At 47.7% G+C, this 17,109-nt stretch overlaps 1 protein-coding gene across 1 annotated transcript; it reads right to left on the bottom strand.

Annotated features, from left to right (window-relative positions):
* Positions 1–10,488: 10,488 nt before the first annotated feature.
* On the bottom strand, positions 10,489–12,308 carry LOC144105473 (uncharacterized). Its single transcript, XM_077638596.1, has 7 exons — positions 12,255–12,308; positions 12,113–12,193; positions 11,974–12,033; positions 11,834–11,914; positions 11,695–11,754; positions 11,108–11,487; positions 10,489–10,841 (listed from the first exon to the last, which is right to left on the bottom strand). The coding sequence occupies exons 6-7, from the start codon at positions 11,327–11,329 to the stop codon at positions 10,542–10,544; spliced, it is 522 nt and encodes a 173-aa protein (XP_077494722.1). The 5' UTR covers positions 11,330–11,487; positions 11,695–11,754; positions 11,834–11,914; positions 11,974–12,033; positions 12,113–12,193; positions 12,255–12,308; the 3' UTR covers positions 10,489–10,541.
* Positions 12,309–17,109: the final 4,801 nt, after the last annotated feature.

Here is a 17,109-nt window from a genome sequence, read left to right as displayed (position 1 = left end):
ATGCACTTTAATTTATGAATAAATGTGCAAGTAGAAATGTAAATTTGTTTTTGTTGCATGGTTTATGAGGTACTGCCCACTGCAAGTGACTTTCATGTGGTCAGGTTCACCACACTATATATTGACACAGAATTATGTTGAGACTTGTCGTGTTGGGCCATCATACTGACAACACAGTTGCATTTCATGTTGACAAGCCAAATTTTGGAATGGTTAAAAGCATAGTCATTTCGAAATTACAGCCTGCTATTACCTTGATGGCCAAATGCTGTACTGACAGTTATAGATAATTTCAAATTTGCAAAAAGTCTTGAAGTCATAAAAACAGTTTTAAAATTGACAGCTTGCCATCGCAGACAATCAGTGGTATAATTACAGTTTGGCTATATTTTCAAATCGATAAAAATGACATCGAAGTCAGGAAAAAACATTGTCATTTAGAAATGACATCTTGCTGTAACTGCTACGGTCAAATGCTATCAAATTGACAGTTCGACTGTATTTCACATTGACAAGAAAAACATCAAAATGATGGAAAAACTGTCATTTAGAAATGATGTTCTGCTGTCACTTTGATGGTCAAATGTCATCAAATTGACGGTTCAGTTGTATTTCAGATTGACAAGAAAGACGTCAAAATGATGGAAAAACTGTCATTTAGAAATGATGTTCTGCTGTCATTGTGATGGTCAAATGTAATCAAATTGACGGTTCAGTTGTATTTCAGATTGACAAGAAAAACATCAAAATGATGAAAAAGCACCATCATTTTAAAATGACGGGGTGCCATCATTTTAACGGTCAAATGCTTGGAAATAGAGCTGCCAAGGTATTTCCCGTCATTTTGACGGATTTTTTTTTACAGTGATGGTCGCTGTCCCCCGAAATCGCGAAACATGATGAGTAAGAGCTAACGCTCTTAAAAATAATATTTTCGCGGGGCGGGCAGACCATACACTTCCACAGTAACGCGTGTCGTATCAGAAGATCGACACTGAGGCGCCGAGTCAGGCACATGTGCATACTGCATCATCGCTCTGAAAGCTTCGTCGGTATCTACCAGAAGGGACGATCACCACCGCCGTTCTTTTGGTTTCTCACTCTCTGGCTCCAAACGACGCGCGGGTGGCGCTTGAGTACAGTCTCCTGAAAGAAAAGTGGCATGAGACCGGCTTAATTACCATCATCAGCGCGTGATGTTGCAGCTTTCGGACGACTGGAAATGTTAACGCGTTCTTTTAACGGTCTCGTGCGCGGTCGCAGATTCTGCGCCTCCAAGACTGTGTATGATGCGTGCCGAGAACCTTTCTGTGCAGCACTGTCCGGGCACCTTCGAGATATGTGCAGGCTCAGGTAGGTTGGAGGCGAGTTTAATTCTTTTGGGGCTCGTTTCTTCACCGTCTGTTGGTTTCGAGCACTCGGTAAAAACATCAAGCCTGGCATCCCGCTTACTCATCTGCAGGTAGTGCGCGCTTTGACGCGAACGCTCAGTGTGTGCCCGGGTGCATCACCCAGTGTCACAAAATTCAGCGCATATTCGAAAAAAACGGCGCTGCGCGTAAGCAATCACGCCCGCGCGCGATCAAATAAAACAAAAAAAAACAGCGGGGAAGGACCCCCGGACAGCGCGTAAACCTGTGGGCTTTCCACTCCGAAGTAAACATAGGCACGCGCGACGTCGATTTCTCGAGAATGTCTGAGTAGTTTCTACTCATCGTTAACGGAGAGGGCGCGCTACCTATTATGTATGCGGAACGCACTCAACGTTACAGACGCCAAGCCGCGTCTACTCGCCCGATACACCACAGCTTTCACTCTCTAACCAGGCAGGCCAAGCAGTAGTTAAACTGCATCTAATTTTTTTGCCGATCGACTTCAGTGTACGTTAAAAATACTAATATCAACATTGGTTTCGAAGACATTGAATAGCCATAACTGTCTTCTTGGTGGAGAGCTCAAACGTCCTCTGAGGGAAACGAGGAAGGTGGCACATTGTGCTAGCCTCAGTTCTCCCCTGGATGATGTCCGCAGTACTCGTGCTGTAGAGCTTCAACTGCTTGCAAGAGTCATGCCTTCACGTCTTGCGGCCGCGTGTTGGAAGGAACGCGAGCGGACGCATGCCATATCGGCTCCGTCAAGTGTCGCTATTTCTTTCGGCGCATCAATTAGGCCTCTCTTGAAATTTGATCGAGTGGGTCCCTAACATCACCAGGACTCTGGACACCAAATTTCATCAGGTGGGCCCAATTTTCGCTTTGCGAGGGGAGATTGTCACTTTGCCATCAGGAGCGGGCGCTAGGCCTAACGGCTGCGTCGCTCCCGTGGCGGCGACACCCTCGCCGCATCTCAAGATGGCTTCCCAAGCCCCTCTAAGGGGCTACGACCCTGCCGAAATGACCTGGACAACTGTTTCGGCACCTCAACCTGAAGCTACCGCGGAACCTGCACGTTTCGAGCACGAGGAGCTCTTTCAACTTGTCAACCGGCGCGGCAGAGCCGGCTCCAACACGGCGGCTGCCACATCGGCGGCGTCCCAAGCCAAGCAGCAAGCCCTCACTCACGGGCCTGCCTCATCGCGTACAAAACAAGCCCAGTCGCGTCATTGGAAACCCCGCCCAATGCCACAGATGCACCCTGAAGACTACGTGGTCATAATCAAGCCCAGGGTCACCGCCGACCTACGAAATACGTTCCGACGTGGTGAGTTGGGCAAAGCCCTGAACTCGCACCTCGGTATTTCTACTGCCGAGCACGTTCTAAATATCGTCCACGCCTGGGAGCAGAATCTGCTCGTTGTGGGCGCACGGAATCCACACATTGCCGATCGCCTGCTCGGCGAATTCAAGTTGTCGACAACCAAAGGCACCCTGCCCGTACACGGGCATTTGAAACAAACCGGGGAAGTGTGCCGCGGCGTCATCGGAGGCATCGCCGACGAAGAAACCAGCGCAACGCTCACCGCCCAAATTGCCTGGCGAGGCGGCCAGGTTGCCAACATTTGCCGCCTCGGAAAATCATCCATCGGGGTGATCACCTTTGTTGGAAAGGTGGTCCCGCGGTACGTCCACTACAACGGGGAACTCACCCCCGTCCGAGAATACAAGCGCACTGTGCCGGCCTGTGTGAAGTGCGCTACTGTGGGACACTGCGCGGACATTTGCCCCACGCCTAACTGGCCCAAGTGCGGCCTTTGCGGCCAAACTGTGACTGTGACGCAGGACGGCCGTGCGCCACACGAGTGCAACCGGTCCTGTGCAATCTGTGGACTAGCCCACCCCATGGGCTCGAAAGATTGTAAGGCAAAATTCCGCAGACTTCATCTTGCCGGAGCCAAGCCCTCCCAACATGGGGTAACCGAGAAGCCAGCGCCTGGAAACAGGCAAGCTGCCCCCGTCGACGAAGCCAATGGCGGCGCGGTACGCGGCAATCACGCCACCGGCTCGCGCGAGGGAGACATCAACGCGGCCTCCTCCTCTCCCGGAGTGAAGTCAACGGGAGAGAAGAAGCGAAAGAAGATAATGAAGAATAAGCAGGCGCCACCACCGCCCCCTAGCGGAGACGACGCCAAGCACTTCCCCGCCCTCAAACCAGGTGGCGCTGCCGGAGCCCGATACGAGGTGATGGAGGTCAACAGGGAAGTGTACGAGGTTAGGCCCCACCCTTTTGCACAGGATGGCATCCACTACGGTGGTGCCACTGGCAAGAAGGTGGGTAGTAGGATAGGTCGCCAGGCAACAGCTTTTTTGGGGGGACCCAGAGCTCTGAAGGAACCAGTGTAGAGAAGGAAGAATTAAGATCAAACGGACAATGGAACCATAGGGGAAGAAAGAGACGCAAGCGCCAGGGCCAAGTTAATTCAGATATAGGTTTCATTAACATGCAAGGTGGCAGGAATAGACTGAAATGGGAGGAAATAGAAGAACAGTTAAGACAGGAGGAATTAATGGTATATGGTTTAGCGGAAACACATCTTAGAGACATGGAGCAACCACCCTGTAACCCAGACTACGCATGGGAATATTGCAATAGAACCGAGGGCAGCAGAAAGGGAGGTGGAATTGGGGCATTCATTCATAAAAGTATGAATTTTCAAAGGGTTAGACTGGGATGCAGGGAACATTTATGGCTAAAAGGAACAGTGGCAGGCAAGCAAACACTCCTTGGCTTTGTATACCTGTGGACAGGGGTTAATGCCAAAGAGGAAAACAGGAAAATGTTAGAATGTATTGCAAGCGACATTGATGAGCTAGGAGGACAGGGCGAGATAATTATATTAGGCGACATGAATGCACACATAGAAGACCTGGATGGGTACACGGATTCGACAGGAAGCATGCTGCAGGACATGTGTGACAGGCATGATTTAGTTGTATGCAACAGCACCGAGAAGTGTGAAGGGCTCATAACATGGGAGGCGGGGAGTCTGCACTCGACGATAGATTATGCACTAATGTCACAGAGGATGTATAACAGATTAGGGGTAATGAGCATAGATGAAGATGGTTCCAGAAGTCTAGGTAGTGACCACAAGCGTATCAAGTTGAGCTTCAGAAGAAAAAGCAATGTAGGACTGAATCAAGATAAACAATCAGGGGGAAATTTTTACTCAGAAAAGCAATTGGAAGTAGCAGCCAAACAAATCGAGAAATTAATTTTTGAGGATAGTGAAACAGAATGGACTTATACCAAATTAACTCGATTACTGGAGCTAGAGCTAGCTAAGGTGGGAGTAAAGCTAAAAGGGAAAAGATGCAAACCCAAGAGTTGGTGGGATGAGGAGGTCAAGAGGGCAATAGAAAAGCGCAAGGAAGCATCCAGGGAACACAGATATTCCAAGAAGAGGGGGGAACCAAAACCCGAAGTAGACAGAAAATGGGATACCTTCATAAAGTGTAGAAGGGACGCATCCTATTTGATTAATGAGAAAATTAGAAAAAAGGGTGCCCAATGGATGTCAAAAGTAAATAAAAAGGATAGAAAAGCAGCCCAAAAATTCTGGAAACATCTAAATGCAATGAGTAATAAAACTAGGCTAGAACAAAGGTTTATTGTTACAGATGAGGGTATTCGACTAGAAGGGGATGAAGCAATAAAACACATAGGAACAAGGATGACGGAAAAATTTTCAGCACAGCACGTGGTACATAATTTATCGAAGGAGGATAGACCGGTTACAGCAATAGCTTCACTTGAGCAAGGAGAGTGGGAAAGGGCAGAGAAGAAGGTTCCTAGTGGCACATCAACAGGACCAGATGGTATCCCGATTATGTTGATAAAGAAGTTAGGACCAAAATCCAAGCAAACATTAATACAGGTAGTGAACAAAATGATAGTGGATGAGAAAGTCCCCGATGAATGGCGATTAAGTAGAATGAACATGATATATAAGGGAAAGGGGGACAAAGCAGACGTAAGTAACTATCGCCCCATAACAGTGACGTCTGTGGTTTACAGGGTGGTGATGCAAATTATAAAGGATAGACTGCAGGCTTGGGTGGAGAACGAGGGGGTGCTAGGGGAACTACAGAATGGGTTCCGGAAACAAAGGAGGTTGGAGGACAATCTATTTTCATTGACACAGTGTATAGAAATTGCGGAAAAGGAACATAGGCCCTTATTGCTAGCATTTCTGGATATTAGGGGAGCCTATGACAACGTTACTCAGGAGCATTTGTGGGACATATTGGGCACATTGGACGTGGAAAATGGAGTAATTAATCTTTTAAAAGATATATATATATAGAGGTAACAGAGTGCTCATAAAATGGGAAAAAAATGTATCAGGGCCTGTAGAGATACAGCGGGGGCTTAGACAAGGATGTCCTCTGTCCCCTTTGTTGTTCATGTTGTACCTGCAAGGTTTGGAGGCCAAGCTAGAGGGGAGCGGACTAGGTTTCAACCTATCTTTTTTCAAGCAAGGGGAATTGATTAAACAGACATTACCGGGACTAATATATGCGGACGATATAGTGATAATGGCTGACAACAAGGAAGACCTGCAGAAGTTGTTAGACATATGCAGTACAGAGGGAGATAGATTAGGCTTCAAGTATAGTAAGGAAAAATCTGCAGTCATGACATTTAATGAAGAGGGCGGCGAGCATAGAATACAGGAGTTCGTGCTAAAGGTAGTGAATGAGTACAAGTATCTTGGGGTGTGGATAAATAACAGTGTTGAGTATCTGACAGAGCATGAAAAATATGTAATGAATAAAGCTAGTAGGAATGCAGCTGTCATGAAAAATAGGGCACAGTGGAATTACAATAGGTATGAGGTGGTAAGAGGGATCTGGAAAGGGGTGATGGTCCCTAGCCTGACCTTCGGGAATGCGGTCCTGTGTATGAGGCCAGATGTTCAAGCAAGGCTGGAAATTAGGCAACGGGGAGTAGGGAGGTTAGCTTTGGGAGCACATGGCAATACACCAAATCAGGGGGTACAGGGTGATATGGGATGGGCGTCTTTCGAGAGCAGAGAGGCTAGCAGTAAGATAGCATTTGAGGAACGATTGAGAAGGATGGAGGAAAAGCGGTGGGCTAGGAAAGTTTTCAGATACCTGTATATAAAGAATGTTGACACGAAATGGAGAAAGCGAACTAGAAAATTGACAAGCAAATATCTGGACAGCAGTAAGGGGGCAAATCAGCAATTATCGGTTAAGAAAAAGGTTAAAGGAACAGAGAGAGCTTTGTGGAAAACAGGGATGCTGACGAAATCGGCACTAGAAACATACCGGACCTTTAAACAGGAAATTGTCAAAGAAAATATCTAGGATAATTGTAGGGGAAGTTCTTTGTTGTTTGAGGCCAGGACTGGAGTTTTGCGGACTAAGAAGTATAGAGTCAGGTACCAGGAGATAGACACTTTGTGCATTGCGTGCGGAGAGGAGGAGGAAACGGCTGAACACTTGATACTTTTCTGTAAAGGGCTTCACCCTACAGTGGAAGGCAGCGGAGCTGACTTACCCAAGGCATTGGGGTTTAGGGATAGTGAAGGGAAAGTGGATTTTAAGAGGTTAGAAGTAACCAAGCAAAGGTTATCTGATTGGTGGCTAAAAGCAAGACAGGAGTAAAATTTCACAAGACATGGCTAGGTGGCTTGAGCCACCGCCCGATGTAAAGGGTTCAGCCGTATCCATCCATCCATCCATCCATCCATCCCTAAAACCCCTAGATAACAGGAAAGTAGCGACACTCTCCCCCGCGCCGCGCTTTCCTCCTCGATTCTCCTCGCGCAGCGGCTGAGAGCTCTGCGCACGACACGCTTTTTCTCCTTGGAGCTCGCCGGTCGGCCGCACCAGTGAGTGAAGCGCGTGTTTTTGGGCCAGGTCTGCTCTCCAGGAGTGCGCAAAATATTTGAAAAATTGCGAGAAAAGCATTGAGAATGCCCAAAGTAACGTTCATGAAGAGATCGGTTTCTTCTTAGGAGTGTTTGAATGGGGAATACTGATGTAAACAAAGCTTTCAGGCGAGTTCGGCACTGCAGACGCTTTTTAAGTAACATGATAAGGTGTTTTACTTTGTGCACTTTATCTAGTACTGCCTCTGACTTTGTCTGTGTTTGTTTCTTAGGGCGTGAACTCTGTCACCGCGGTAAAACTTCGGAAAACGACCCAGGCTGGTGTTTTGAACTTCAAGATCAGAGGTCAAAGCGGGACATGGTCTATTTCGCTACTGCCAAGCTATCTGTCTAAGCTTAGTATATGTCACGTGATCAACCGTTAGTTTGGATAAGTGGTTAATTATACACTTATTTTACCAATTACCAAGCCAAATTAATTGATATTTAGTAAATTACAAATAAAACCCAAATTGGCGCTGCAGCATCGAGTCATATATCGTTGGAAACCTTAGGCCAAGTGTAGTGGCACTGTGCTGGTTAGCGATCCGCATTAATCTGCGTTAATTAGTTTATTTTGTATGAAACCAAACTTTAAGCTATACGATCAAGTCATATATCGTTGAAAAGCTTAAAATGAATGCAAATGCTCTGAATCAGTTAGCGATCCCTATTAATTAGCGTTACTGAGCTATATGCAATAAAAACTACCCTTGGCATTATAGCATCGAGTCATAAACCTTTCGAAAGCTTAGGTTGAATGCAAATGAGCTGCGCAAGTTATCGACCCGAATTAATTTCCGAAATTTGGTTCCAGTATGTAGTAGGGGATATAAAGCTGGTATTTTGATTAGGCATCACAAAAAATGTATCATTAAAGAAAATGAGAGCATGGTCAGCAGGATGATTTATTTTCGCGCACGCACAAGGACATCGATTGACAAGATACACGTAACAGACGGGAGTATCACATAATATTAAGCATCTACTCTAGTACAAAAATGTGCTATGCAGTATTGATGACAGTTGAGAAAAAACACGCTCATGGAAATACAACAGTGGTGTATGTCATAGCTCAAATCAACATCACTTTGTACATGTATACAGCAATTTCATGCAACTGAAAGTTGACGGACAATGGGATCTTACACTAAAAGCTTGTCTGTTAAAAACTGCGGAATTGTTTTTACAAAGGCGACGCTGCAGGAGCAAGAACTAGCACGTTTTTAGTCCAGACGCTATTTGCAGAGAAGATGCAATGCGCGGATGCTTTGGTGATTCGTTGCGTTCTGTCCTCGCTTGCAAAATAACCTAAAAACGAAGCAGCAAACAACCCTCGAAGGATGCCTTCCAACGAACGGCGTCAACCGTTTGTTATGACGTCGTGGTTAATCCCATAACGTGACATCGCATGTGGCTGGTAGGTTTCTGTCTGAAATAGGATTAACCGCGCCGTCATGGTGATTGGTCGATGTCATTTGCCGAAGGGTCTCCTTCTGGTTTCCTTCTTGAGCTGTACCTGACTGTAGCAGATAAAACGCGCAAGTGATACTTAGAAAATAGCAGTATATCTGCAGTGAATATTGGTAACCTTGGCTTCATACACCACGCAAAAGTCTGCCTTAACCAATATCAGTGGGTAGCGACTGTGGCGTTTGACTTTTACGCCCTCTCCTAAAACTTAGGTTACGTACAAAACTTTACAGATGCAGTTTCATCCAATTTACGTCTTGCGCAACTGCTTACTGCCACCTCACCTGATGGTTGACACTGCGGCACGCATGCCAATGCTCTTGCTGGCGCATCTCGCACTTTCAGCCGCAGAAAATCTTTTTGACGCTTCAGTTTTCACAAGAATCTGCATTCGCAGATTGCAGAATATCTGAACAATATTAGGAATCACGTTGTGACAAGAAGGAAAGCACGTTTGCCCTGAAATGTTTCGAGTAACGCTTTGCTGCACCTCAGCCACATTTACAGAATTATGTATCAGCGCTTCTTTATTGTTGCGGAAGAAGTTTTCAGCAACTTTGATGACCTCAATCACGCCTTGAGACGGAGTAGCCAGAGACTAACGGTGCTCAGAAAAATTTTTGAATTCTATCAACTTTGAAGGTATGCCATTATCAACCAGTGAATTATGACAATATTCACACTGTATCCGCTTTGTCAGCCTGGAGACAACGTAACCCGCGAAGTAGGCAATCGATTCCTCTACTTCAGGACTTAAATCTACAAGGTCTTCTGGGGCTTGAGTGTTGCTTGTCGTGATTTTTTTCTCACTTGCATCCCGCAAATTCATCAACAAATAGCCCTCCTCTTCAGCAGAATAGCTACCATGCTTGCAGGGCTTGAGGAATTGCGCTAGAGTTGCGCTCCTCAAGCTGCATTTAAATTCATACAGTCGCGGGACAAGATTTTTCGCACGCAGGGTGGAAAACAAATTTTTGAGACCATCATGGCTTAATCTGCTTAGGAAGACGTACTGAAAGTTGTATTTGTTGAGAAGAACATCTTGGACTTCCAGAGATGTTCTTGTGGCTAAAATGATGCCTGTTTGTACAGGCTTCCAAACCGCTTTGTTTTGGTTACCAATAACAATTTTAGATAACATTTCGGCTGTCGCATGCAAAAATGCTACGCTGTCATGATAAGCCTCCTCAACCGCATGGCTGAAAGCGAGGTTTGTCGTTCGTGATGTCATCAGGCGAAACCACCTAAATATTGTTTCAATGAACCACGCGGTAGTACGCACATTTCTGAGAATTTTTCTCTTTTCCTCAAGCAGACGCAAACCAGAAGCCGTGTCGTTATGAAAAAGAGAAAAAGCCGGGCCTACTTTCATTTTATCATAATGATTCGGGTCAAGAACAGACGCGTTCAAGTGCGGCGCGAGCTTGAGGTCATCCTTTTCGTCATGCCTCACTACGGCCTTTACAAACTCGACGTTCACGCAGTTTGTCGGCAAATCGTGTTTCTTCACAATTTCGCCGGGAAGGCAAATGAGCTGGCCTTTCGTCAAATGATTTCTTAGATTTTTCTACAAGTGTGGTATGTCAGTCATAAACGAAAGCTTTCTCTGTGGATCACAGGGGTGAGGGCAACTGGTTCGCGGCCTGCTGTGCTTTCCTACGGGGATTCCAAAGAACTTCCAAAGTGCCTGATTCGCACTGCCCGTGTCAGAAACAACAACATGAATATTGATTCAGATGGACTCGCAGGCGGTAATTAGGTCAACTACATGAGCTTTAAAGCTGGCAGTGTGGATAGAGTTGCCGGTTAGTTGATATCCGATGGTTTGCTTCCATCTGGTAGAAAGACCTCCCAGTATAAATACCAAAGCATGTGTGGCTAAGCAGTCATAAGGAAGCGAACTATCGGACAAAGGCAGTGTGGGTGCGCCCAAAACTTCACAGCATGAATGATCATATACGAGACCCGACGCGATCTGCATCTCGTCTACCATCAAAATGGCGTGGCGTTCCTCCGGCTTCATGAGGTTCACCTGTAGAATGCAAATCGATGTTAGGAATGACTGAAAGCTCGCGATAGTATTAATTTGTTAAGTAAACATACAGATTTAAGACGCGCAGGAGACACCACTAAAAAAAAGCAGAAACGCAGCCAAACATATAGGTATAACTGTTCAGCATATTAGTTTCGCAACAATAAAAAGAAAGGTAAAACCGTCAAAATCAACTACGCAAAGCGACCTGATACTAGGCAATTGAGCTCACAGTATAACAGGCTTGGCATATGGTAACTATTTACCTTGATCTTGAGGGGTTCCAAAATATCAGTAAGAAGTCCTGGTCGAAACTTTGCATGTTCGATGTGCCTTTGCAGGGTTCGTTCTGAGGGCAAAGGGTAACTATATTCTCTTGGGACACTGTAGCCCCGCGTTCCACATGCCAGCCGCAACCTCAGTGACTTCAGAAGTGTGTCAGCTTCCCACCGCGATCCCTGATTTGACGGCCGCTCCAGTGACGACATCTGATCATCATTGAAAAGATGTTTGAGCTTTTTCTTCAGCTGTTCCTTTTGCGCCTCGCTCTTCAAGTATCTTTTTCTTGCAGCTTGTAATTTCCTATTTGTGTCCTCTTGATTGTGCTCCAATTCTGCTATTCGTTCCAAGAGTGCCTGGTGCGATGCTGAAAAAAAAATTGTATCTGCAATGTACGTGTAGTTCAAGCGTGCACTGAAGAACGAGAAACATCGCGTGCGAATTTACTAACAGACGCGGAAAGCCCCCCTTTTGTGACTAAGTATGAAAGAAAGGTCTGGTGGCAGCAGAAACTGCGTTAGAGAGCACTGTATCGTTGGCTGCCGCAACATAATGCATAAAAGGGGCCATTTACCATTGGGCAAAACCGCTTCGGGGCACGGAACAGGTTCGTCACGGCAGTCTTGAGATGGTGCTGAAAGAGGAATTAAATAATTGTATGAGTACACGGCCACTCACTGAGTTCGTGTGTGCTTAAAGAGACAGCAGCTTACAGGAGGGTGCACTGGGAGAAGTGGTGGGCCCTATTGTCGACGCACTGCAACGCTGGGGCAAGCATGCGGTGGCCTCCTCCACTGCGTAAAAGACCACAGGGTCAAAAATTCAATAACGAAATAAAAAATGCATAATTTACCATTGATGACAGCTGGTTCGTGGCTCGCACCAGGTTCGCCACGGCAGTCTTTAGATGGTGCTGATGGAGAAATTAAACAACTGTATGAGTACGCGGCCACTCACTGACTTCGTGTGTGCTTAAGGAGACAGCAGCTTACAGCAAGGTACACTAGGAGAAGTGGCGGGCCCTATTGCCGACGCACTGCAGTGATGGGTCAAGCATGCGGTGGCCCCCTCCTCTGTGTAAAAGACCGCAATGTCAAAAATTCAACAACGAAATAAATAAAATGTATAATTTACCTTTGATGAAAGCTGGTTCGTGGGTCGCACCAGGTTCGCCACGGCAGTCTTTAGATGGTGCTGATGGAAAAATTAAACAGCTGCATGAGCTTAAGGAGAAAGCAGCTTACAGCAAGGTACACTAGGAGAAGTGGCGGGCCCTATTGCCGGCGCACTGCAGTGATGGGGCAAGCATGCGGTGGCCTCATGCGCTATGCAAAAGAGAGTAATTTCATTGAACGCAACAATAAAAAAACTTACAGGGTGCACTTAAGTCTCCAACGTGTGGAAATGCGAGAGCATAACTGCCACATCATTAACTATCGCTATCTCTATCTATCACTATCTACTGTAATTCCGTCAAGTGATCTATCATAACCGTCACTATCACATCACTATACGGGCCTATTACTATCATTTACTATTAATATCCGTAACAGTCACCATGATTAGCTATCACAATTCATAACCATTACTATATAATCTGATGCCGTCACGTGACCCACTGATATACCTCAATTTTCATTGGGCTACATTGTCAGTCTTGTCTCTATTATAACATCTGACGAGTCATCTGTACATTTACTTTAATTTCTTATACTTTCTTGTTTTTTATTTCATAAATGCAGATTGGAAAACAGCAAGCCACAAGAATAACTTACTGCTGTCAGCGGGAGGTTTCATGTCTCCGTCGAAGAGGCTTCCTTTGCTTCGGGACAGGTCGGTGAGAGAAAATTGTCGGAACTGCGTTGAGCCTCAGCTTTTTTTTCCCAAGTTCGTGTAATATTCGTGGCTCAAACTTGTCTTCAGTGAAATGTAGCTAGAACATAGAGCGACGAGTTAACCACTCAGGCAAGATGAAAAAAAAATCTTGCATACCATTGAAATAACTCGCAAAGTTGCTCGCAAAATGTTCCCCTATTTTTACGCCATAACCACAATCATTATTGATTGTTTAGGTTTCGTAAATACAGCAAATTGGCGCGATGATTCCAGCTGATTTTACATCGACGGGAAAAGGTTTCCCGCAGAAAAAGAAAACGCGGAATTGCGGTTTTAGAGCTCCAGCTTTCAAAGAGAAGGTTCCTGGCCAACGTTTAGTAGTCACGATCAAAGTGAAGCGTGTGTGATCATGTGAACACCCCCTGCACATTGGCCGTATCCCTGATAAAACCAAGCAATACCTGTTAACCCCCTCATGCGTGGAAACATGGCAAGACACATTCAAGAATTCAAAAAGAAAAACGCAGTGCGAACTCGCTAGCGCTCATTACCCGTAATACCGCAGGTTTACTTGCCAATGAGTTTTTCAGGGCCAGTATTAATTGTTCCCAAGTAACCTACGAACACTAGTACAAGCTGGAAAGACTAGCTCATCTGCAAGCCACAATTTCGATATTTAGTAAAGGACAGGGATCCTAGCAAAATCGCGACAAATGCAATCAGGAGGCTGTACCTTCCCACATATCATTGACAGCAGAAAGCAGACTATAGTGCCGTATTTCTGACTGTACAGAAGTCGACAACGTATGAAATGGGGCCTCACAGAATATTCAGCATGCTGCAGAGGACAGCCTCTTTTTCATGGAATGAACAAGTTGCCGCAGAAAAAAATATTAAGGAGCAAGGAGGGAGAATAGAAAACGCAGCGTCAGGTGACGCGTTATTACGGGCAGTGAGAAAGGCGCCTTACCTCGCAAACAACGCTGTTCTTGGTAGGAATAAAGATCTTTCGGCCAATATTGTGAAGCCATTGCTTCTTGCGCAAGCCGTCACGCTTGCCTTGAGGTATCATGAATACCACGTAACCATATTCGGGCCGCTTGCTGCAGTTGTACGCGCAACAGCACGGCACAGCGCTTGCACGTTGCAATATTCGCGTAATATTCGCTCGCCGAGCCTAGGAAAAAGAAAAACACAAGCAAAACGCCGGACCAAGGCGTTTCCAAGGGCAACGGCAGGGAGACCAATCGTCGCGCAGGAAATCGGGCGGAGAGCCGGCCCTCACGGAAGGGGAACGAAAGGGGCAAGGAGAAGGCGAGGAGGTCGCGCGGCGGCGGCAAAGTTCAATGGATGGCGGTACTTTCCTATTATCAAGGGCTTTACCGCGCCCCGGCGCAGCAGCAACACACTCAGGTGAGCAGCTGGGCAGAGGTCGCCTCCTCCCCTCCCTCCTCCTCACCCTCTTCCCCCTCCTCGGCTTACGGCATTGATGTCGAAAGCCGCAGACAAAATGAGCAGCTAAGAGCACATATCGGGCACTTGCTCACCAAAATTCAAAATTTAGAAGAAAAGCTAGCTGCTGCGACGGGTATCCCGAGTTCCGACGCCATGGAGAGTGAGCCCGAAATGGCCCGCGTTCGAGTCGGCAATGGCCGCAATGGAGGCGCGTCTCACCTCCCATTTCCAGAAAATGCTAGAAACGGCGATGAGCTGCATGGAGACCAAATGCTCGGCATCGGTCCCTACAGCTATCAGCCGGTGCATGAAATCCAACACCTCCCGAACGAGCCGGCGGTTCGAGGGGATCCGAGCCTTCAACAGGCACAAGAAAATTATCGGTACTCCCAGAGACGCGGATTCGGTGAACTCCAACCCCGCACCCCAACCCGGTGCTGGCTCTGGGTCGGAGTCCCATCAGCCCCCATCTGACACCTCCATTGCTAATGATGGCAGGACGACCTAACAAGCGTTCCCCTCCTCCGAAAACACACAAATTGGTAACCGTAACGCAATGGAATTGTAGAGGCTTCAAGGCCCGGCAGAAACGCGCGAACCTGCGTCTCTACCTAGAAACTTTCGAGGCTTTGCCCGCCGTGGTCGCCCTCCAGGAGCCAGGAACGGCGGCCAAGTTGACTAATTACGCGACGTTCCAGCGACATCCCTCGTCGTGTCTCCTCGTACACAAGTCGTACACCGCCTCTGAAATTGACCTCGATCTCAATACACCGTACTCATACGCCATGGTAAGGATCCTTCTCCTTCGACGGTCGGATCCTCCCCTACACGTACTTAATGTATACTGCTCCCCGAAACTGAAGCGAGTGACCTTCGCGGACCTCTTTAGCCGTGCACTTGAAGAGGCGGGTCGCGACCCCCTGCTGATTGTGGGCGACTTCAACGCCCCTAGCCAGCTATGGGGCTATCGTAAGGAGGAATTGCGCGGACGCATGCTGGCGGAGTTGGCGTCCACACTGGGGCTCACCCTCCACACTGACCCGGCATTTCCTACGCGGGCAGGCAACTCGGTGACCCGAGACACATGCCCGGACCTCACCTTCACTCGCAACATAAGACACGCTGACTGGATCAACACCGAGGAAACCCTCGGCAGCGACCACTGCATCCTCAACACTACTGTTTATACAAGCCCCCTCAAGCGCCCCACCACACAAGCACACATCCCCAATTGGACCACCTTTCGCCAAAATTTCCCATCCGACGCCAACACGAACATCACAAAGCAAGGCTGCACGAATTGGTCCCAGTTAGTGATATCGCACCTTCGCTCCCACGAGAAGCAAATATAGCTCACAGAGTGTTGCATTTGGGTTGCAAGCCCCAAGGGTAGCGTTGGCCTGGCGGCCTGGGGCAAAGCTGGAAACATCCGAAGGTCCCGGCAAAGGATGAATCGACTGGCAACAGAACAACTTGTTTATTCTGGCATCGCAAAAGAGCAGCCGGTCAGGGCGACCACGTTACTCGAAGGAAGCAAATCGAAGTCTGTCTCGGCGTCCGGGGCAGCGGCGTTTTATACCCTCGGAGTCGAGGGCAAGAAGGAACGGCTTGGGAAGAGGCGTCCGATACGGCGACGCTTGAACATGTCCAGACGTGACGGGCGCGTCCGCCAGGCCGGCGGCGGTCAGACCTCCTCGCCTCCCAGTTGGGGAGCTCCTCTCCCCGGCTGCCGCGCTTTGACAAGCGTGGGCACCAACATGCACACACACACACATGCACGCACGACGACACGTGGCACTGAAACCTGCCTGGACGCGCTTGGCGGGAGGCGTTGCGGCCGCGATGAACGAAGCCGCGGCGTCCGTTGCATCAGCGCCGGCTATACCGCGCGTCGTAGGCGAGACGTAACAGACCGCCCCGCCGGGAGAAGGAGATCCCGATGGTCAGGGGACTGCATCCGCTGTCCAGAGGGATGTCGCTCGATGATGCTCGTAATCGAAACCGATCGTTCCTCGACGTTGCTTGAGCACAGCGCACAGAGAAGGCCTCGTTCACATGTTCAGGATCACACCGGACACGGCAAAGTGACTTCGGGAGAGTTGCCATTTTTGTGCTCGTTCCCAGCAAGCGTTAGAACTACGCCGAAACGCAACCGCTCAGTCAGCAAGCACGAGACAACCCTCACTAAGCTCTGCCAGGCTCTTTCCCCTTTTATACTACTGCCTAGTTCCTTACAGTAGTCAAGCAGCACTCAGAACGCGTCCACAAATTGGAAAATTGCACTAGAAAGCACATAATCACTTAGAAACACTAAACAAAAGCAATATGTTAAAAATCCTGCCTCAGGAAGAAAACATCAGTAACCAACAACTTTGAGGCGGATTCCTACGTTAGGGGCTTCGACTTAAGCCATCGGCGTTACCGTTGAGACTCCCCTTTTTGTAACGCACCTCAAAGGAATATTGTTGCAAAGCGAGGCTCCAGCAAAGGAGGCGGCCATTTTTGGGAGATATGGTCTGCAGCCATTGGAGAGGGCAGTGATCCGTCTCAATGATAAACCTCGAGCCGGCTAGGTAGCATGATAATTTCTGAACGGCCCACACGAGACACGCACACTCTTTCTCAGTGGCGCTGTACGCCTGCTCACGACAGGTCAGCTTACGACTAGCATACAGGACGGGGTGTTCCACTTCTCCAT

This window comes from Amblyomma americanum, chromosome 9 (assembly GCF_052857255.1).
Source record: "Amblyomma americanum isolate KBUSLIRL-KWMA chromosome 9, ASM5285725v1, whole genome shotgun sequence".
Lineage (NCBI taxonomy): Eukaryota > Metazoa > Arthropoda > Arachnida > Ixodida > Ixodidae > Amblyomma > Amblyomma americanum.
Note: the sequence above shows the minus strand (reverse complement) of the source record. Positions and strands in the feature narration are given on the sequence as shown.